Raw genomic sequence first — 23,811 nt, 5'->3', positions numbered from 1 at the left:
AGTCTGAATGCCAAGGTGCTTAATTTTATAACTGTGGCCATTGAAGTGATTGGAACACCTGATTCTGATCATTTGGATGGGTGACTAAATACTTTTCTCAATATAGTGTAGATTTTCTGTGAAGCTGTGTGAGGAGAACTGAAAGAATACCCATTCAGCAGTGAGCCATTTTACTGATGATGAAATTAAGCATAGATGCAGCAAACAACTTAAAAAGTTACAATCAGACAGACCAAAAGACCATCAAAATCAAAGATATTACTTAATGTTTAGCTAGAGCAATAACTTGGAATTTTTTTATGCGACACAAGTAAAGTGTAAGAGTAGCGCAGTTGAGGATTGTTTCGTAGGGGTGCATAGATTTATCAGCCTGCCGACTTATCTGTGCTAATTTTCTTCATTTTGTGAGAACGGTGATCGGCTGATACTTAGATGTGAAGCTGATCTTGTCTTCCTCAGTAAAGGGCTAAAAATCACCCACTGTCCTCTTCTGCTCTGCTGTGGAGAGGTTTGACTGACAGACCGGCCCACTGGGTCACATCTGCACATTTGCAGTTAGCAATAGTCACACCACTGTTGCCAACTCAGAGAGTTTTTTGCTATATTTAGCAACATTTCAGACAAAAAAAATTGGTTTCAGCCAAAATCGGAATCAGAATGTCAGAATTTTTAAAGATTGTAATTGGCGATCGGTTAGAAAACCGCAATTGGTGCATCAATACCTTATGAGTGATAACTAGCACTCATAAGGCATTGCGGAGAACATAACCAATGTTCTTTTGGGGACTCTGGAGTTTTTAATGAATTTCCTCCTCTTTTGGCACATTCTGTCAATCTCTAAAGTCACCTCTTATCACCGCTATGCAGATGATGTTCAGTTGTACACCTCTTTTCACTAAAATTAAATGTCTAAGGTTTATAGTTTAAGGTACTTAGCCTGTTAATCAATGGATGGTAGACATTGTACTTCAATTAAATGAAGACAAAACTTATGGAAATAATTATATTTGCACCTCCAAAAATGTCTTGGATATAGGAGAATTGTGGCATTTGGGGTTGGCAGAATGCTGGAGTAGCTCCGTATTTTCATTCAGAATTTATTCTTTTTCAGACTTTCATTCCAGCGTGATTGTCTTAAAATATCGCTTTTTAAACAATCAATCTGTCTTGTTTTGGATACTGTTTGGAGAATTATCCGTACTCCATGCTGAGTTCTTGATGTATGACGTTATAGAAGAGTCAGTGAGTTGAATTCACGAATTCCATTTATTAATACCAAAATACAGCTGGTCTATTTCACATGCCACCTTTAAGAGGTAGCAAGTCAAAATGGCCCCCAAGAATGGGTTGTGATCTCTTTTGTTAGCCTCTAGCTAAGTTATGCCCCATAGAGGGCTTTCCCTAGTGTGTCCTTTCCTCTAACTATAGCTCTCATTTGCATTTCCTAACATGTCCTTTCCTCTAGCTTTAGCTTAGCTACTAGCTAACAGAGATAGAAGGAAAACACAAAATTATTTATTCTCAACACTGTGTGGTTGGTCTGATTTCTCTTTTACTCGCTCAGACCAACCTACTATGCTTTCTCTAAAGTTTTCAAAGCTCACATTATGCTAACTTGTATTAGCTACTTTTGGCCAGTTTTTGGCAGAACATAACAGGTGATGCTGTGATAAGAACTAAAAGTAAATCTTACAAACTCATATAGGCTTAAAGTCAAAAGCATTTGAATTAATTAAAAATTAAATTAACAAAAAAATGCCCATCTTTACAGAAACTTCTGTGACTAAGAATACCAGTAACTGGAACAGAGTTAAGCATGGTTTGAGCCAGGTACACAGTGCATTTTTGCTGCACAGCTTCACTCCACAGATCCAACAGTGATACACAAAATAAATCAGTTCATTAGTTTGTATTGGACATTTCAGTCCACAGCAGAGGGGCACACAACACTATCTGGGTGTGTCATGGTGCAGAGAGACTTACTGTTCATTTACAACAAAGATGCAGTTGTCTTGTGATGGGATGCCTGACACTGGGTGCTTGCAGGTCACTTTTCTTTCATTGTGGCTGGAAGAAAACAGAGAAATACAACATTTGAATGTTAGAACATGTCAACAAAACAGTTTAAATCTTTCTACAGAACTGGTACTTAAAACTGAAATCAGAACCAGTTCTGCAACATAAAAGTAGCTTAGCTTCCTACTGACATCGTAAAGCATAGTATTACTGCAAACCTTATCATCAACAAGCACACACATACACACCTGGAGCCATGTGTGACTCTGAATTTAAGCATTATGTTCCTGTTACAATTTTAAAGTAGATATCCCGCATCCACAGCTTCGAAAAACCCTGAATATTTAAATGTTCCAGTCTGAAGAAACCTGCATCTGAGCAGTCCACAGCAGCCTGACCAGGTTAGTGAGGACAACATCACAACATCCTCCAGCTCTGTCCGCCAATATGAAAAACTTCCTGTCCTCCTTTCCTTTCCCTTCTCTTTCGTCTGGTCTGTTTCAGTCCTGTTCTTGGCTTGTCTCTGTTTTGACTGTCACTGGTGTGGGAGCAATGTTTTGTTTTCTTCATGTTTTTCGGTTCTACTTCTATTGGTCAGATGCTGAATCACGAGAAAACGGCTGACTCTCTCATTCTTTTCACAAACACAGGAGGCTTGTTATCAACTCTGGAAACCTCATAGGCAATGATACAAACAACAGAAAGTTTGGCCTGAATGATGCTGAGCCTCTTAGTCTGCAATAGTGATTTTTTATTTTTAATCACCGGGGAACATTGTTGTCCTTGCTTCATGGTTTTTTAAATTTCTCTCCGCTGAACTCATAACATACTTTCTTCAAGAAATTAAAAAATATATGTGTTTTAATATCTGACTTGTTCTTGCTGCTTATATTATTTGAACATTTTGGAATTTGAAAACATCTATTAATGTTATTGTGTTGGACTTCAAAAATATAGAAATTTTGCTCTCCGGATACTGTATTCTAACTTTTGAATTGTTCTTATTCTTGTCGATAGCCAAAACTTCACCACAGATGTCAAAATGTATTTAACTGAAAGTTTATAAATAGCTAAGTAAATTAAGGATTTAGAATTTAACCAGAAAATATATTTTAGGTGTCCTCATCCACAGTGGAACATGTCCTGTGTCCACATGGACTGAAAGGCCCCTCAACAAGGAAGAAGCCATTACTCCAAAAGAAAAAGCCAGATTGCAGTTTGCAAATGTCCACACGGACAAAGACCTTCATTTATTGAGACGTCTTCTGGTCTGACAGAATTAAAATGGAACTGTTTGACCTCAACAACAATTATTACATTTGGAGGAAAAACTGTGACGGTTGTACCCTCCTAACTTAAGGTATGACGGTGGCAGCATCATGTTGTGGGTCTGTTTGGCTGCAGGAGGAGCTGGTACATTTATAAAACAGATGGCTTCATGACAAAAGAACATTATGTGGAAATATTGAAGCAACATCTAAAGACATCAGCCAGGATGTAAAAACTTGGGCACAGATTACTCTTCCAAATGCACAATAACCCAAAGAGTAAAACCAGACTGGTGACAAAGTGGCTCAAGAACAACAAACTCAATGTTTTGGTGTGACCATCAAAAAACTCTGATTTGAATCCTGTGGAGAAGTTGCAGGTAGACCTGACATGATTCAGTTCTGTTCTGCTAGAAGGAAACAACTGTGAGAAACGTGTGGAAGGAAACCTGAAAGCTTTGATCCAAGTCATACAGTTTAAAAGACAGTCATCGCTGATGCTGACCAAGATGAATGTAAACTTCTGAATTCAAAGAATGTTCCAAAAGAAAGATCTAAAAGGAATTTTTGCTAAGTTTTGTGTCATTTAGCAAATAGATGTCAGCAGGGACTTCTCTGCTAGTCCTAGAAAATTGAAAAGAAAAAGTGCAAAATGTCTTAATCATATTTAATTTGATCTGTAATTTAATTTTTATTCTACAAATGAGTTGCTTATTGGTATTCACTTTAATTTCGTACTTTAAAAAAGTCCCTTAAAGGCCTGCTCCTCCTCAGGACCTGCTGTACAAATTCAGCTAAAAATGAGAGATGAAACAAGAGACAGAGACATGCAATTTCTTTTGGGTACTTCAATTATGAAGTATTCAACGAAAAACGCAGTGCAACATGCCAAACCTGCAAGAAGAGGATCTCAGATTCCAACTTTGTTCGATATTTGAAGTTTCACAAACAGCAGTAGGTGGTACTTTTCTTTTACACTGAGATAGCTGACTTTAGTTAACTTTGCGTTATTATCAAGTGTACTCTGGGCTATGTTGATGATATTGCTTAATTTTCACTTGTATGCTATGTTTTGTCATGCTATATAAATCTGGTCCTTCAAAAGCATCCACAAATAATGTGCAGTGTGTTAACTCAGGATTGCTGGAGGATGGTGAGTGGGGCCCTGCAACAGACTGGCAACCTGTCCAGGGTGACCCCGCCTCTCGCCCGGAACGTTAGCTGGAGATAAAGACCAGCAACCCTCCTGACCCCACTGAGGGACAAGGGTGTAAAGAAAATGGATGGATGGATGGATGGATGGATGGATGGATGGATGGATGGATGGATGGATGGATGGATGGATGGATGGATGGATGGATGGATGGATGGATGGATGGATGGATGGATGGATGGATGGATGGATGGATGGATGGTGAGTGGGGAACTGCATCAGAAAGCAGGTTCTGGAAGTCAGGGAAGAGAGTTTCGCTCCAACAACAACAAAGAATTTAAGGTGGATGTGTCAAAACTTCACAATAACTTCGATGGTAAGTTAATAAATCGTTTGTATTCACCATAATGCCTCATATGTCTGACGTAGCTAACAGGGACAAGCTTACAAAGGTGCTATGTAAATGTTAAGTGTTTTGATTATCTGTGCATTGTGCAATCTACATATCTATATAGATAAAGATATAGATATAAACATATATAGATCTGTCTATATTGTGCCCAAGCTATCAGTCGAAGCTGAAGTTAGCTTCCGAATGTAGCATCTAATTCGGAAAATAGCTAAAGGGCGATTACACTTAATTTTTCACTATCTTGAGCTTTTTTAATGTGTTGTACTTTAAAAACAACACCTAGACATTTCAAACCTAACTAGATTATTCTGTACTAACAGCAGAATAAATAAAACATTTGTGAAACCTTCTGATTTGTGAAATTTGTAAAATGTCAATAGATTCCAGAACACATTAGATCTGAATTATTAATTTGGCATTATTTATTATTTTAACTTTCCATTTTCTTTCTTTTTTAATCTTTATTATAGTTGGAGTTGGACATGAGTTCAGTTTGATGGCTTCCTGGGGGAGAGATTGGCTGAGCTAATGTTGCCAACAATTTTCTCCTGCTATTAACTTTTTGCTTTTCTTTATATAAAGTATTTCTATCAGTTGCTCTTTTTCCGTTTTGTATACGCTATTTGTTTATACAGTATTTTTTAAATTTTTACCTTAATTGCTTACCTGGTCAGTTGAGGTGAAAATGTACATCCTTTTGATTACTGACAAAATGTCAGAACTACATGGACTGAGCTGGTTACATCAGATCAATCTGAATCTTTATTTCTCATTAAAACGACTTCTTGTCATTTTAAGACATTGTTATAAAATTTCATCTTTATTCTGCTGTAACGATGACTGCATTCTTGCAATTAAAATTTCTTGTATCCTGACTGTAATGCTCCAACTCACAGAACAGATGATTGAAATAAAGGCATTTTTTAAAAAAGTATTTTCTGTGGTTTTATTATAGAAATTGAGGACGAGAGGAATGATTAAAATCAAATCTGGTATATAAAAAATCTTGTATCATCCAGCCTTATTCAGCATATTAAATTATATGACTAACTACATATTACTTAATATTCACATTTCTTTGCTGGTATACCTAAATGTGTTGCATTTAACATCTCACTTGAATTCCTGATCTACATGCAAATACTTGATATAACGTAAACACTGAGAAAAGGGGAAAAAGTTTGTGAAATGAGAATTACAAATGAGATTCAATTTTATTGTAGGTACAAACAGGATAGCAAAATGAACAGTGAATATAATATACTTCCTAGCAGCTAATCAGACATCAGACTTGTTTTGCCTTTACTGGTGATGAAAACTCGTCTCTGGAGGAGAGAAAGACCGGCTCAGCCCCGTCCAGGATGACTGCATGTCAGGGTAGCAAACAAAGTCTGCAGGTAGATTTTTGCATATCTGGTGCTCCGGTTTCCAGATCATAGTTTAAACAAGTAAATAAAAAGTTAGTCCATGTTGTGATGATCCGGCAAACCGTGGACTGATGGACGCCGTACCGGTCAGCTGGTCAAGGTGCTTGGATCCAGTGGAAAGGTAATCGGCACAACGATCATGACTCAGAAACACATCACAAGGTGTTACGAAGGCAAAACTGAAAAATTAAAAAGAAAAAAATCTAATAAGCGTCCATATTTAGCTGCACAACGTAATCAAAACTAATAAATCCTCAGCTCTTTTTGAGAGTTTTGCTTGAAAATAAATTGACAATATCTCAGGAAATTAAATGTGTAAAAAGTGTAGTTCTGGTATCACAAAGAAACTGCAAAAAAAATGTTTCAGAGTTAACAACACTGAAGTTACTGAGTAAGAGTGAACTAAAATACTACTTAGAAAATGCATGTTAAAATCTGAATACTCTTTTGAAAGTGTGCAGCTGAAATTCATTTAAACTACTAGCAGGCAAAGCACCGTGTTCACCTAATATATGTACCAACAGTAATACAAAAAATGATGCATATAAGAGGCATTAGTTTATAAAAGTCGAGGCAAACCTAAATTGTCATAACCTCATTTTCTAAGCAGAATCTCAGAGGGGAAAAAAAAGACATTATGTTGTGTAACACAAGAACAAATTATAGCAGCCAAGTGGAAAAATTCACTCTAACGTGGATTATAATTATGAAACAGCAAAGGTAGATGTCCTATTTTCGGGATTCGGGAAATATGTGATTTGTACCATTTGTTCTGTGGGTTTTTTATGTGGGTCGGTGTCACTGAAACGGCTGTAAAGCGAAGGTTTTGGACCTTAATCTGACTGACTAGTTCGTGCTGAAGCGTTGCTGCTCTCGGTTGTTCTTAAATTACCTGCTCGGTATCATCGTCGCTTCGACTGCATGTTAAATGTATTTTATATAATTGTCACATAAAAAAAGCTAAGGAGTTGCCTAAAAATAATTTCATACTCAGTATAACACAAACGCAAACATCAACACACGTATTGACTTACCTTGTGGCGACTCGCTGCCTCTGTTCTCAGCCTGTTCGCGTAGCAGTGTTTTTCCTCCGGCATTATTTTCCTTCAACAAATTATTCCACTGATCGAAGAACGTTTAACCTGCATCTTCCCATTTCTGACGCTGGATCTTCAATATCCTCAAGCTTTTAAACATCTGGCAGCTACAAACCGGGTATTAGCTGTAGTGGCTAAGTTTGGCTACAGTCCACTGGACATTACATACAGCACTGGATGGTACGGCTAATTACTGGACACAACGACACACCACAAAACTCAATTGTTGTACCAGTAGCTCACAGATATTTCAAGTTTTGCATATTTTTCATGGTACAGGTCTTGCAGCTTTGGGTAAAAACAATAGGAGCAAGCAGAACCCGGAACCAATCTATGTGGCATAAATTCAAACGGAAATACGTCACCACCTCTCGTGGCATACACCCTATTACACTATTCCATACTGAACAACTCTCTGATACCTGCTGGTCCAAAGCTAAGCTAAAAGAAATGTGTGGAGTTTTCAGTGATGTAAATCCCAAGCCAATCAGTGACTGCAGTCAGCTGCCAACCCAACTGCTTCAGTGTTGTACCTGGCTCAGTCCTGCTAGTTGTACCCCTGAAGTAGGTACAGAAATCTGAGAATAGCCAGGTTGAGCTGCGCCAGATCTTCTAATGGAAAATGAATCTGGCCGGATGGACCAGGACCATTCTGGGGCAGACCGGGACCTGACCAGTTAGAGGTGATGTAGGCCTTTAGTACCTACATCATCATTTAAACACAAAAGTGTTGCTGCTGAACATATTCATTCCTTTAAGATCACAGAGTACTGATCATCTGATGGCTGCTCCCAGCTGTCAGATGGAAGCAGCCATCTGCTTCCATCTGCTCTATGTCATAAAGTTAAAATTACTTTAAACTAGTTCCTGGGACATGCCAACTTCATGATACCATTGGCCTCCACAGTCCATCCATCCATCCATTTTCTTTCACCCTTGTCCCTCAGTGGGGTCAGGAGGGGTGCTGGTGCCTCTCCAGCTGACGTTCCAGGCGAGAGGCGGGGTCACCCTGGACAGGTCGCCAGTCTGTCGCAGGGCAACACAGAGACACACAGGACACACAACCATGCACACACACACACACACACCTAGGGGCAATTTAGACAGACCAATTAACTTAACAGTCATGTTTTTGGACTGTGGGAGGAAACCGGAGTACCCGGAGAAAACCCACCATGCACAGGGAGAACATGCAAACTCCATGCAGAAAGAATGCCGGGAATCAAACCCAGGACCTTCTTGCTGCAAGGCAACAGCTCTACCAACTGCGCCACTGTGCAGCCCACCTTCTACAGTCTACAAACCTCAATCCAAAAGATCACATTCAACAGAACTGATCGTGGATGTTCAGTCAATAAATCTGCAAGATGTGTGTAATGTTATCATGCAAAAAATAAGGAAAGAAATCTCTCAGGAATGTTTCTGGTTACATGAAGAATAAAGGCAGTTCTGAACACTGAAGTAGGTACTAGGAAGTTGTACCTAATAAAGTGGCCAGTGAGTATATTTTGTCTGGCTTAATTTGTCCTACTTATCCATCTAAGCTTTTCCAGGCCTCCATTTGCTGTGAATGAACTGTGTTCAATACTCTGATACAAACAAACCTGACTGAAATATTGCAGTAACAACCCTGAACATCACACAGTCCTTCACATTCAAGACAAGAACAGACCTCAACAAAGAAATGAGTGAAAGACAGAACATGTTTGGTTTTCCATTCTCAAGAACAGACAGTGAGATTTGATGCAATATTTAAAATGCCACAAATAAAGAATGAGTCTGTGTGAAAATACAATTTTAAACTCATGTTTCTTCTCCAGCACAAGCATGAAACAGCAGTTTTTCCTCTTTTCCAGCATGCCTGTTAAGAAAATAAATTCAAAATATGCTAGTTTTAAATCATATAAATTTGTTCTAAAAGTATTACTGATTGCACTTTAAAAATTAGGCAACTTTATGTTATTAAAGGTAAAGTAATGATTTCTTGGTTAATGTCAAGTTGTCATAACAAAGACATTTTGAATAATGTCAACTTTGTATTAAAAGTGTCATAATTTACCGACTGAAGCTTTATGACAACGGTCATAAATATTCATGAAGGCTTATTCATATTCATGACAGGTGTTATGCCATGTTTATGACAGTGTCATGACAGTCTTATCACCCCCCTTCAAATAAAGTGTTACCAAAAAGGTAGTTCAGAAAAGGACCTATTGCAGCAACGCTACCTGACACATTCTTTGCTGCTGTTTGCAAAGCAACCAATCCAGGAATGCCATTAACTTTGTTTGATGCTGGTTGAGACAAGGAAGATGGTAGCTTCTGTAGTGAGTGTCAAGACAAAATCCACTGGTGAGTGTGGAGTCCATAAAGACCTGTATCGTATGATTTATGTAATTTTTAATTTAATTATTTTTTATGGGTATTAAGGCACATTTGGTGTTTTAACTAATAGAATAGAAATGTATCAACAGATTTAGGTGGAGTCTCAAGTATTTGCAGATTTCAGGTATTTGGTTGTGCTCCCTGGAATACCAACACAAGACAGAACCTCAGCACAGGCAGCTGAGGGTCAGGATAGTTTTTGATTCTAATTCATGATGACCCTGTTGGAACAGCTGGGAACAGCACATCCTATCATGTTCAGCACTGTTGCTAGGTTGTACTGTGTGCACAGATGAGCAGCGACATAAAGAGGCCACACAAGCATTCTGCTTTTTCCTGCATCACTAAACTGAGCCGTGCACTAAATGAAGCCAGGCAGTCAAACAGAAGCAGAGACCTTCCGCTTTAACCCCCTCCCTTCAGTGGACGCTATTGCTAACCACCTACCTGCCATTTGAATATCTTGAGCCCCCTTCACCCCCCATCACACCAACCCTCTGCATGTCTTTCTTCACTACATTTAGGAACCTTCTCTTCAGTCGTCCTGCGCACCAGAAGCCTGGCAACTTCAGATTTAACATCTTTTTCCCTACATGCCTTCTGTTCTTTCTCTGCATGTCCAAATCATGCAAGCCTTGCTTCTCTGTTTGCTCTAACTGAACTGTCCTCTGTTATAAAGGTGCAGAGAATAAATCTCACTGAGCATCTGTGGGAAGTGCAGGGCAAACAGGTCCAATCCATGTTGCTCCCTGCAGGACTTAAAGGATTGGCTGCTAACATCTTAGAGCTACATACTACATACTATGCTATAGTAGTATGTTGACCACCTGCCCAACATACTACTGGGCAGGTGGTCATAATATTATGCCTAATGTATTGACTGTATATAGCTGAGTAAGATGACATTTTACCACTATTTAATCCAAATGGAACTATTGTTGGTTTTGGTGATGCAGTGATCAAGCTTCTTATTGGCTAATATACATTTTTCAGTTTTCTTTCAGGTCTTGTTCTTTTTTCTAATGATTCTGAGATGTAAATCAAAAGACCAAAACTATGCTGCAGGCTTTCTGTCAGAAGTAACAGCTTTGAATAAAATGAACATTTCAAACAAAATGCAAAAGCTTGATGGCCCTTTACTCACACAAAATATAAACATAATGGCATTGTCATTAAAATTTTTGCATATAGAAATGTATTATGTAAACAATTTTCAATGTTCTGTGAAAATGGCTTACAGCATTAATCTCAGAGACAAGTAAAGCTAGTATCAGTCATTTGCTTTAGCTGAAATCTGGTTCTGCTTCATGATGAACAACTGGCTCTAAATAAAGATTCTGTCCACACACTGGAAGCCAGGCACAGCAAGAGCAGCAGAGGCCAGTTTTTAACATGCATTTAGGAAATGACACCTTTAAATAAACCAGATGAAAGCGAACACAAACAGCCCTGAGCTTCGCTGGAGCAGCTCTTTGATTCACCTTGTTTTTTCCTGAGAGAAAGCCGAGGCAGCCGCTCGGCTCAGTCCTTCCTCATATTCTACCATGCCAGCGATGAAGCTCTCAGCATGCCACCGTGAGAGAATTCACAGTGTCAGTGTTTGCCCAGACTCACAGCCAAAAACACACAATGCCAATAAAGTCCACAGCTGGTTGACTTGACTCACCACAGGAATAGTGCATATGGTTAAGGAGGCAGGTAGGCAGGAGGACGGCTGTCTCTGTCCACCGGCTTTGCTCAGACATTAACGCTTCTTGTGTGAGTGCTGCTTAACAGCCTTCCCTCCCTCACGTTGCCTCTCCTGGGCTGCCTGCGCCGCTTCTGTTCCACTACTATCAGACAGACAAGCCAACGTAGAGCCGGGACACGGGAGGAAAAAATGCCCAACAAGGATGTGAAGGCAGCCAAGTGAAGAAAATAGAACGGATAACATTTCCTAAGCTTTATTCATGCACTGACCACAGAGGGGCAGCACTGCCTCTAAATGGAAACCATGTTCTAAGACATACTAGATTATCTACAAGACCTATAGAAACTCAACCATGCATTTATTTTTAATCGCATTGCAACTGTGTCTTCACAGATCTGCCTAAAAATCAATCCTCCTGCTGCAGCCAATCCAGAAAGCTGCTGGTGTTCTGACTAAAACCAGGAAGATGGAGAACATCACCCACTTCTACAGACCTTACACTGAGAGAAAAGACTTTAAAACACTGTTTATGAATCAGTGAGCAGCTTAGAACCACAATACATTAAAGATCCTCTCAGGAAGGTCGATACCTTCCAGACCTCTCAGGTTCTGCATTCAGAATCAGAGCCAAACATGGAGGGCTTATAATACACTTTAATTTATCTATGCGGATTTAATTATTTAATGCTGTTAAATCAAATTTAACCCTTTCATGGATAGTGGTCACTACAGTGGACAGCTATCTAAAAGCCATTTTCTTGTGCTTCTTGTGGATTTCCATGTTATAAATGCACACAGACCAGTGAAGTGGATAATAATGCATCATAAAATACACTCAACTACTGGCCATCAGCTGCAAATGCACAGCAACAAATTATTTAACAAATTATTTTTGTTAAATTCATTATGGCAAAAAAAAAAAAGACTGAAATTTGTCACGATGCGTAATTACAAGCCTCAAGGCTTCTGGGGTAACGTCCTCTGTACAGATGAGACAAAACTGAAGCTCTTTGGCATCACCTCTATGTTCATAGACCAAAAATGAGGGAAGGCAAGAGAAGAGCAAGGTCCCAACTTTGAAACATGGAGGTTTGGCTGTGCTTTGGGCTGCTTTGCTGCATCTGACCCAAGGTTTCTTGAATCTGTGCAAGATACAACGAAATCTCAAGACTATCAATGCATTCTGGAGAGAAATGTGCTACCAAATGTCAGAAAGCTTGGTCTCAGTCGCAGGTCTTAGGTCTTCCAACAGGATACTGACCCAAAACACACAGCTAGAAACATCCAAGAATTGCGAAGATCAAAATATTGGACAATTCTGAACTAGCCTTCTATGAGCCCTGATCTAAATCCTGTTAAACTGTGGAAGGAGATGCAATCCGTTGTGTGGAGAAGACACCTTTAAAGCTGGGAAACTGGGGCAGTTTGCCCATGAGGAGCAGGCCAGGATACCTGCGGACAGGTGCAGAAATCAGTTGATTGCAGTTATTGCTTCAAAGCGTTGTGCAGCAAATCATTAAGTTGCATGTACCATAATTTTTGTGAGGGCTTCTTTCATTAGATAGTTTCTTAAATTTAAAAGCAATACATGTTTTTATACTCAGAATTTTTGAAACTAAATATGTAATGTTCCATCATCCTGCAGGGTGCACTGGTAGATGGAGGATGGCTAATTAGATGTCAATAAGCTCAGTGCAGTTACACACATTCTTTATCTCTTCTGTGTAAAACCAATAACAATGTTTTCACCCTGTGTTGCTTGGCAACTATAGTAAGAATGAGAAAAAGGATATGTTTGAGAGCTTTTTACACCGGCCACACTAGCGACTGTTGCCTCATTGCACAAGATTCATAGGAAATGAATAAAGACGGACATTTCTACATGAACGTTTAAAACAAAATGACTTCTTAAGACAAAAACACGGAAAACTGAGAATTTTCAGACATGTTTGGTTGGAGAAAATGAAACATTTTCATTAGCAATGTTTGGAAACATGCATTCGATGGCGGTTTTTACATGGTCTATGTGGGCAGCTGCCCTGTCCGGCATCAGTAAGGGGCGGGGCACCGAAGAATTAGGAAATAATATATATTTTATCTGTCAGTTGTATCCTGAACAAGTCTGTTACTACCTGTATGAATGTGTAGTGGAGGAAGTGTCCCTTGGTTGCTGTGGCATACTGGGAGAATACATTACCTGCTTTGTGCTGCAATAACAATAACAACAACAACAATAATAATAATAATAATAATAATAATAATAATAATAATAAATGCTTGCATTTAACGGGCTGAAGTATTATATTTCAAGCTTTCAGAGTTAGGCATTGTGATTAATGATATGTATATCCCTTCATGTTTTAAAAAGACATACCTCTAGTGCTACAGAGTTTGCATAGAATCAGTTCTCACAATAAGTCACCGATGGGAAAGCAGGCCTTCTTTCTGATGATAAACTAAAATCGGATGAAATTATGTAGAAAATCTAGAAGCCTTTTCATTCATCTGCCAAATAAAAAGATGCCAAGAGGATACAGCAAGTATGACTAGCTCTTTATTGAACTGTTCACACACTGAAGCACTCAGATCTGGAGCGTGGACAGTATTCATATAGGTCTGGGCTGGAATATGAGGAGAACATCTTATCTGTGAATCTTCCTCCACACAGAAAAAGAATTGTACAAAGCAGGCACAGCGCCGTGTGTGCCACTAGCGGTTTAACTTCAAGCTGCTGTTGTCATGGTTACCCATCTCCACACATCCTCTGTCTGCATAAGCACAGAGCCAACGAGACATACTCTGTGTGCATGCCAATAAGCTGAGAGAAAGCAGGATGTGGAGATATGACCAATGCAGGGAAGGTGATGGAGGGATCGGAGAAAAAGACAAACTGCCCCTTCGTTCATCTCCTCATCCCGCCTTCAAACTGTCTCCCTGAATCCATCAGATTCCAGGCAATCTACACACACGCACACGCACACACACACACATACACACGCACACGCACACACACACACACGCACACACACATACATGCGTGTGTGTGTGCTCTGTTTACTCAAAGAAGTGACGAGGATATCTGAGCTGTGATCTAGGCTGACATTCAGCTGTTTTAAGAGCTCATGACTTATGCAATAAATGTTCCCAGAAAAATGTCCAGGATGTAACAGGGTGGAGAGGGAGCGCCGGGGGGTTGAAGCTAAACGACAGGGTGCAGAGTGCAGCGGGAAAGGCAGGTCTAAGTTGATTTGTATAGCACAATTCATGCACAGGTAAAGTGTTTTACCGGAAAACATAGAAGCACAGTTACAGAAATTTCATTGTGGAAAATGACAAAAAGAAAAAATCCATTGTCTAGACACACCCTAGTGGGGTCTAGGGCCTTGTGGAAACTGAGCTTTCTAGTCAGGTTGGCAGTCCAACACAAGATGATACAGGTTATTGATACACAATTCAGATTTCTGCTGAAATATGTTTTATTTGTTGTTGTTGTTCATTCTACCAATGAGACTTCTGCTTGAACAGTTTACATCCCCAAAGCAACTGCATGTAATAATCAATGGAGCTGTTAATGGATTGATTTTAAAGTTTATTCAGCATTGGAAAACTACATTCTTTTCACAAGATCTTAAAATGAATGAAACTAAAAAAAGGAAAGCACAGTTAACAGCAATGCATTGACCACAACTTCTGTAGAGAAGACTGCTTGGATGTGTAGTCAGAGCCAGGAGTTGTATGTTTCAGTGATACAGATGTCTTTCATAATTAAGTAATTATTTTCAGTAATTAATTTCAGCCATTGCTTACATCCGGATTTACCTTGTCTGGCGTCTAATGGTGCAGAATTATCACACGTCTCAAATCAAGGGGCAAAAGCTGGATAAAATGTGACATGACCCTTCAGGTTTTCAAAACCTCTACGCTTCCATATGTGTATTAGAACCATATGGAAGTGGCACAGATTGGATTTTTTGTAGGGTGACAGATCAGTGTTGGGTTGATCACACAGTCATGAAAAGGTCGGATAAAACAAAACAGGCAGATTAGGGTTGAATTTTTCTGCTGTGTGAAAGTTGCCAGAGAAATCTAGAACAGACAACACGCGCGCAAACACACACACACGCACGCACGCACGCGCACGCACAACCACGCACACGCACGCACACGCACGCACGCGCACGCACAACCACGCACACGCACGCACACGCACGCACACACACACGCACACACACGCACACACACACACACACACGCACCCACACACACACACACGCACGCGCACACACACACGCGCGCACACGCACACACACACACACACCTACACACACACACACACACACCCACACACACACACGCACGCACACACACACACACACACACACACACACACACACACACCTAAGGACAGTTTAAAGAGAACAGTAAAGCTAACAGTTGTATTTTTGGACTCTGTTAGTAAGCCAGAGGAAAAAAAACCCTCTAAAAGACTAATTTTATCTCAGTTAACAACTTTAACATGACAAATAATATCAAGTTGTAAAGTTTATAGGAAAGTTACAGTAAAGAGCAAAGAACCAACAAATTGAGAACATCTCAAGTTTTCATGGAGTTTGTTCCACTACTTTAGGGACACAGAAACTAAATCTGCTTCATCAGCTTTGACAATGCTGGATGTGACACTGGACATGAGAAGACCGCTGCTGGCAGAACTTATCGCTGTGGGAAAAAAAACGTTGCCACATGCTGGAAACCTCCACAGTCACCCTCTTTCTGAAATATTTGGGCATTGTTCATACAATTGTTTCTATTGTTCGTATAGAAACAATTTAGGCATTGTTAGTTCATGGAGCCAAAGAACTGAAGACATGGAGTTCACTTCTAGCAATTCTCTGTGGATCTTGGATCCAGGCTGCATTATTCAGGGTTCTGATTCAGTTTTTTTTCTTTTTTCTTTGCTGAGTTTGTTTACTCTCATATAATTATGTATAAGCATATGCGCATGTATGCAGATTAGAAGTGTATCAATGTTTATAGTACATTCTGAGGTTATGAAGTGACTATTCACAGATCTACTGGAGTTCTAACATGGAGTGTTTTTGTCCATCTGTATGTTGAAATCCTGAATGTGCCAACCAGTTCATTCATTCTTTTTTTTTTTTACTGTAAACAATTTAAAAAGGTATAGTGTAAAATGATCAATAAAATATGGACAGCCAAAAAGCTCCAAGAGATACAGAACTTTCTGATGAAAGTAAAGCAAATATTAGTGCCAGTGAACAGAGCCAGTGATGTCCTGTGTATAAATCTAATCCATATCCAGCTGAACTATGAAACCTAAAAACACCCATATGTGCCACGAGTGCTATGATGAGTGCAGACTCAGTAAGGGTTATTAAAATAACTTAAAAGAAAATATCAGTTTACACAAAACCAGGGTTTTCCCCAGTGTATTATAGGCCTGGCGGCCCACCATCCTTTACTAGCCACAGCCAGTGGCTAGTAAAGGATGGTGGCAATCCCGCTTAAAAAAGAAAAAAAAATCTTTTTAAATTTTTTTAAGCCGGATTGTAAACATCTGTCACTCTAATCGCTTCACTATCAGAGCAGATTTATTCCTAAAATGTATGTTTATAGAAGATAGGTTTATAGTTTATGCATTTAAAGCCGGACCAATCACACCGCTGGCGCCTCTGCACGTTGCCTCGCACGCTGCAGTAGCTGGATTAAGTTTATCTCAGCGCGGATCCCGCGCGCCTTCTTTCACTCAAACCGGACACAGACTGACCTGTATGGGTCTTTCATGGTCTTTCAGTCATGTTTCCAGATCAACCCCCTGTGAGGAATTATGATTCTTTCCAGAGTTTTTGATCAAGGTAGGACTTTAAACACCACTCTGGTTGGCTCTGGTTGCACAGCTCTACGTGAACTGCAGAAATAACTTGTAGTCGCACTTTCAGAGGTGCGTTGAGCGAGCGGTGAGAATGATTTATATTTGTGAACAAAGAATTTTGTGCAGCTTTTCCATCTCAACACACTGCCCAGCGCCCGTCTCTGCCTGCACTGATAAAGTTTATCTATGTTTTCCTGGTTGGTCGGTGTATTAGTTAACGAACCAGCGCTAACCTGATCATGCAGGTTCAGCCTGGTGAGGAGCTTTCATGCTCTCCTGTCTGTAACGCATCACGCTGATTTTATATTATATCATTATTTTTAGTATTATTTTTCCGGTTACACAATGCATCAAACCGTATCAAATGCTTTGTCCACTTAGTCAGACAGCCATGTGGAGATCTGAGAAACTCGTCCCATAAACTCGACCAATCAGAACAGTTTCTGTGACGCTTATTAAAAACTCAACAGACACAAAATGAAAGAAAAGCCACATTAGCAGCATTGAATTAAATCTCCCGTTTGTTGCGCATCTCGTAGTGCAGCAGATTATCTCATCATGCAGGGCCGGTCCAAGGCTGTATGAGGCCTGGAGCAGAATCTGATTTAGGGGCCCCTTTTGTTGCTAAAAACATCAGCACCTCTAACAGTTGTGTTGGATTTAATTTGAGAGACGGGGAGGAATTACAACTGATTGCTAAAAAGCAAGAATTGCAGTTTACTAAATTGTATTTGTGAACAGAGCTCAAACTTAAAGATTAAACTCAGCATCAGATTGTCGCTATGGTAACAAAACAGTCTAACTATGAATATTGTTCTCTGAACTTTTACAAAGTAAACTTGCCAGCTGCTTAAAATCTTACATTTAAATGTTAAGCAATTTAAAATCTTAATTTATGTATGCTGAAATTGAATCAAATTTAGCAGCAATGATCATCTCAATAAACAAGTGTTACATTCATGTATCTGTGGTCTGTGTTAAAATATTAGCATTTATGGGGCCCCTGAAGCCCTAGGGGGCCTGATGGAGCTGCTGACTTAATTTGCATTAAACAAAAGTGCAAATAATTGATATTCATTTTAAGTGTATATTTTGATTTGTTGTTTTTAAGACTAGTTGTGGGTTTAAGTAGTGTTTCATTGGCGATGTCTTCCCGTAACATGTATACGTTATGGGACAGGAAAGGTGACAAGAGATTTTAAAGTATCACTCAGGAAATTTTAAAACATCACTCGGTAAATAATTACCGTCACCTTAACATCTTTTAATACAAAAACACGGTGGACCGCCTCGGCACCCCAACCACCAGGCTCCAGAGGACCAGAGTTGGGGACCACTAACCTAGGCTGTATAGTCTGAATAAAAGATGCACAATTCATCATTAAGATTTAAAAGAGACGCAGATGACCCCCTATGTCACATATCTAACCATAGACACAAGAAAACCCCATGAATCAAAATACCTGCTGTCTTAGTTCTTCTTGTTCCTTTTGGACTTATTTTGTGGCTGTTGTTCCACAGTGGTGTGTCTGGTGTCAGTGTGCCCACTGTGACGCAGCTTCTCCAGTTGAGAAGAGCCTCGTCTCCCTCTTGTGGCCAGTGGAAATGTTAACTTATAAATAATAAACACGGAATGTCAGAGCAGAGAGATTACACATTCTAATACAACAAATTCTAAGCCCTGTCATTTGCTGGCACAACTAAGTAAAAACTTATACGCCATTTCACTCCCTCATCATGTACAAGTTGAGGTAAAGCTTGCTCAGGAAATAAAATAAAATAGGCCATTCATTGAAGGTGCACCTTATAATCTGGTGCGCCTTATAGTGCGGAAAATATGGTACAAAGAAAGACCCCAGGATGGGACTTGAACCCAGAATATTTTTTCTGCAACACAACAGTGCTACCACTGTGCAGCCCCCTCATGTCCACTTTGGTTTCATTTTTGTTTACTACATAATACTGTACACTACCCCAACCCTAAGCCTATTATAAATCTGCATTTCTTAAATAATTTTAGAACCTAGAAGAGAACAGATTTTTTTGGTAAAGCCACTTTATTACCATGACTATAAAGTAGTTAACGAAAAATTTTGTGTTACATTTTCAAAATTCATTTCAGTCATGTTTCTGTTGTCTTACAGCTGACAAGGTGGGTAAGGGGAGAATTCAACTTTTTAAACTTCTTGGGTTAGATGCACCATATGTTTTGGTGGAGGCAGCATCATGCTGTGGAGATGCTTTTCAATATCAGAAACAGGGAAGCTTTTCAGAGCTGATGGGAAGATGGATTGAGCCAAATCCAGAACAATCCTGGACGAAAACCTTTTGGAGATTAAAGAGGACTTTAGGCTGGGTTGGAGTTTCATCTTCGAGCAGGACAACCACCGAAATCTCCAACCAGATGCATGCCACACATTTCAGATATCTAAAAACAATGCAGAAAACACAGGATGATTTTGCGCCACTTTATCCCCAAGTTTTGTCTTCTAAATCAGCCTCCAAGAGGAACTCAACTGCTTCCACTATTTCCAAATAAAGGTGTTCCAGGGAAAACAGGACTGGTAGCAACTAAATGTCAAACTAGCAGGTCTCATTTCACTGTAGCCACTATCAGAACTGCCGATCCTGTGGTAAGGTTTCTTTGGGACCATGGTTGGCCAAATGTAAAATAAACTTCATAATTCGCTCAAGAAATTTGAATGCCAGATCTTTCTGAAAAGATTAGAACTAACCAAGATGAGAACCTGCATGTTGGTCATCCATCCAGCTGGAAGCCTTCAGTTTCAAAGTTCCAAAGAAGAACTTTGGGTGGAGGGCACAGAGGGGGGGTCAGCATATTTACAGGAGGGGAAACAGGGGATGGGGGCAAATTTTTCTTTGCTATGAGCATTTGATGTGTTTCAGCTGAGTGTACAGACTCCATTATGACTCCGTAATTAAAATGAGGGAAAAGAGGAACAGGGTCCAACAGCGCTGACAGCTTCCCAGGAGAGCTGTGGGATCAAAGCCTGCCCTGATCCGCTGCACTCAGGCACCAAGCACCACCAGCAACCGAATCAGCCAATGGCTCCACCCTGCCTTCCTCCAGATCACTGTGATTAGTGTGAGGAGGAGCATGGGGGGAGACCAGAGGCAGGGGAGCTGCAGGAAGGAAACACAAGTCAGACAAAACTCAGTAATCTTTGATTTCTGTAGAACGTATAAAGGGAAAGTTCTTCCTTGTGATTCCTTTTGTAAAGCACATGATTCATTGCAACTGGAATGTGATCATTACAGTCTTGAAGCGATAAGAGTTTAATGAGAAAAAGATCATCTCTCTGCATCTCAGTTGAGGAACATGTCCTGCTTTTCTGATATGTTGCCTATTCTTTCAAACATGTTTGTTCTCATAATCTCTGCAACCTGCACAGTTAAAAGGCTCTATTGGAAAGAGTACATACTGGGAATTCATTATTTGTTTCAGAGCATTATGATCACTTGCCTATCTACCGGTGTGGATAGGCTTTAGCTCTGACTTATGGAGCTATGGTCTCATATCTGGACTCCTGAAGCTGTGCAGTTATCTGCCACCAGATGTTCCCAGTCGATCCTTTAAGTTCTGGAAGTAGTAGTGTCTCCATGGATTATATGTGTTTGATATTAAACATCAAATTCTCATTTTGCTCATCTTTCCTACTTCAAACACATGAAATGTACAGACAAAATGTTCACTGAAGCTGACTATATCAGGAGTGATAATAAAGAGATAGTAATTTACGTCCCCTATCTGCAGTCATAATAGTGTGACTGATGTGTTAGGATGCCTGAAGCTTATTTAGTTAGCTGAGGGCACCTATGCAGAGCTGTTGCCTTAACCTCATTGTTGTGCAAGGTCATGCAGTGGGTAGGGGGAGGGAGAAGGGCCCAGTCTGTCTGCACCAGAGAGTCCAGCATGGTCGGCCCATGTGCTCAAATAGTCTCTCATTGTTGTAGACGTGACGAAATTTGTGTCATTTTGTTCTTAGATGTTAATGTGAAAAATAGTCCCAAGTACCAATCTTCTAGATGCTGTTTTTTCAGCTATAAAGCAGGATGGATAGCATTGAAGAACAACTGACCGAGGCAGCTAGGAAGTATGCATTGTTGGACCAAAACACGGAACTCCCCCTCCACAGCTTTGGTCAGATGCAGCAGGTGAACATCCCACCGATGCTTTCTGGGATTTTTTTCTCCAGATAAGATGGGAAAAGAAAAAGAGGTGTTGCAACTCCTCAGTAGTCAATTCCTCTTCCTCTGAATTCATGAACTAATGGTTTTACAGGAGCTGGTTTTACAGGAGCTGGTTTTACAGGAGCTGGTTTTACAGGAGCTGGTTTTACAGGAACTGGTTTTACAGGAGCTGGTTTTACAGGAGCTGGTTTTACAGGAGCTGGTTTTACAGGAGCTGGTTTTACAGGAGCTGGTTTTACAGGAGCTGGTTTTACAGGAGCTGGTTTTACAGGAACTGGATTTACAAGAGCTGGTTTTACAGGAGCTGGTTTTACAGGAACTGGTTTTACAGGAACTGGTTTTACAGGAGCTGGTTTTACAGGAGCTGGTTTTACAGGAGCTGGTTTTACAGGAGCTGGTTTTACAGGAACTGGTTTTACAGGAGCTGGTTTTACAGGAGCTGGTTTTACAGGAGCTGGTTTTACAGGAGCTGGTTTTACAGGAGCTGGTTTTACAGGAGCTGGTTTTACAGGAGCTGGTTTTACAGGAGCTGGTTTTACAGGAGCTGGTTTTACAGGAGCTGGTTTTACAGGAGCTGGTTTTACAGGAGCTGGTTTTACAGGAGCTGGTTTTACAGGAACTGGATTTACAAGAGCTGGTTTTACAGGAGCTGGTTTTACAGGAACTGGTTTTACAGGAACTGGTTTTACAGGAGCTGGTTTTACAGGAGCTGGTTTTACAGGAGCTGGTTTTACAGGAACTGGTTTTACAGGAGCTGGTTTTACAGGAGCTGGTTTTACAGGAGCTGGTTTTACAGGAGCTGGTTTTACAGGAGCTGGTTTTACAGGAGCTGATTTTACAGGAGCTGGTTTTACAGGAGCTGGTTTTACAGGAACTGGATTTACAAGAGCTGGTTTTACAGGAGCTGGTTTTACAGGAGCTGGTTTTACAGGAGCTGGTTTTACAGGAACTGGTTTTACAGGAGCTGGTTTTACAGGAACTGGTTTTACAAGAGCTGGTTTTACAGGAACTGGTTTTACAGGAGCTGGTTTTACAGGAGCTGGTTTTACAGGAACTGGTTTTACAGGAGCTGGTTTTACAGGAGCTGGTTTTACAGGAGCTGGTTTTACAGGAGCTGGTTTTACAGGAACTGGATTTACAAGAGCTGGTTTTACAGGAGCTGGTTTTACAGGAGCTGGTTTTACAGGAGCTGGTTTTACAGGAACTGGTTTTACAGGAGCTGGTTTTACAGGAACTGGTTTTACAAGAGCTGGTTTTACAGGAACTGGTTTTACAGGAGCTGGTTTTACAGGAGCTGGTTTTACAGGAACTGGTTTTACAGGAGCTGGTTTTACAGGAGCTGGTTTTACAGGAGCTGGTTTTACAGGAGCTGGTTTTACAGGAACTGGATTTACAAGAGCTGGTTTTACAGGAGCTGGTTTTACAGGAACTGGATTTACAAGAGCTGGTTTTACAGGAACTGGATTTACAAGAGCTGGTTTTACAGGAGCTGGTTTTACAGGAACTGGTTTTACAGGAACTGGTTTTACAGGAGCTGGTTTTACAGGAGCTGGTTTTACAGGAGCTGGTTTTACAGGAACTGGTTTTACAGGAGCTGGTTTTCAGGAACTGGTTTTACAGGAGCTGGTTTTACAGAAACTGGTTTTACAGGAGCTGGTTTTACAGGAACTGGTTTTACAGGAACTGGATTTACAAGAGCTGGTTTTACAGGAGCTGGTTTTACAGGAGCTGGTTTTACAGGAGCTGGTTTTACAGGAGCTGGTTTTCAGGAACTGGTTTTACAGGAGCTGGTTTTACAGAAACTGGTTTTACAGGAGCTGGTTTTACAGAAACTGGTTTTACAGGAGCTGGTTTTACAGGAGCTGGTTTTTCAGGAACTGATTTTACAGGAGCTGGTTTTACAGGAACTGGTTTTACAGGAGCTGGTTTTACAGGAGCTGGTTTTACAGGAGCTGGTTTTCAGGAACTGGTTTTACAGGAGCTGGTTTTACAGAAACTGGTTTTACAGGAGCTGGTTTTACAGGAGCTGGTTTTACAGGAACTGGTTTTACAGGAACTGGATTTACAAGAGCTGGTTTTCAGGAACTGGTTTTACAGGAGCTGGTTTTACAGGAACTGGTTTTACAGGAGCTGGTTTTACAGGAGCTGGTTTTACAGGAGCTGGTTTTCAGGAACTGGTTTTACAGGAGCTGGTTTTACAGGAACTGGTTTTACAGGAGCTGGTTTTACAGGAGCTGGTTTTACAGGAACTGGTTTTACAG

The 23,811-nt window shown here is 40.3% G+C and overlaps 1 protein-coding gene across 23 annotated transcripts in view; it reads right to left on the bottom strand.

The window, feature by feature from the left end:
• LOC103459572 (pleckstrin homology domain-containing family A member 5) overlaps positions 1-23,811 on the bottom strand; it is a 182,558-nt gene that overhangs the window by 104,235 nt on the left and 54,512 nt on the right. For 17 of the 23 annotated variants that reach the window (XR_014085980.1, XR_014085978.1, XR_014085979.1 and 14 more), the window contains one exon: positions 1,984-2,067. Coding sequence is in view for 15 of the 23 variants with exons in the window: in XM_081603665.1 (XP_081459791.1) it covers positions 1,984-2,067 (84 nt within the window). In the remaining 8 variants the exon portion in view is untranslated. Of the gene's footprint in view, positions 1-1,983; positions 2,068-2,264; positions 2,500-11,239; positions 11,391-11,424; positions 11,680-18,801; positions 18,951-23,811 lie in introns of those variants that run through there. The other 6 variants (XM_081603670.1, XM_008401228.3, XM_008401235.3 and 3 more) reach the window with 5 other exon arrangements.

The sequence above is a fragment of the Poecilia reticulata genome, chromosome 23, assembly GCF_904066995.2.
Source record: "Poecilia reticulata chromosome 23, P_reticulata-male-v2, whole genome shotgun sequence".
NCBI lineage: Eukaryota > Metazoa > Chordata > Actinopteri > Cyprinodontiformes > Poeciliidae > Poecilia > Poecilia reticulata.
Note: the sequence above shows the minus strand (reverse complement) of the source record. Positions and strands in the feature narration are given on the sequence as shown.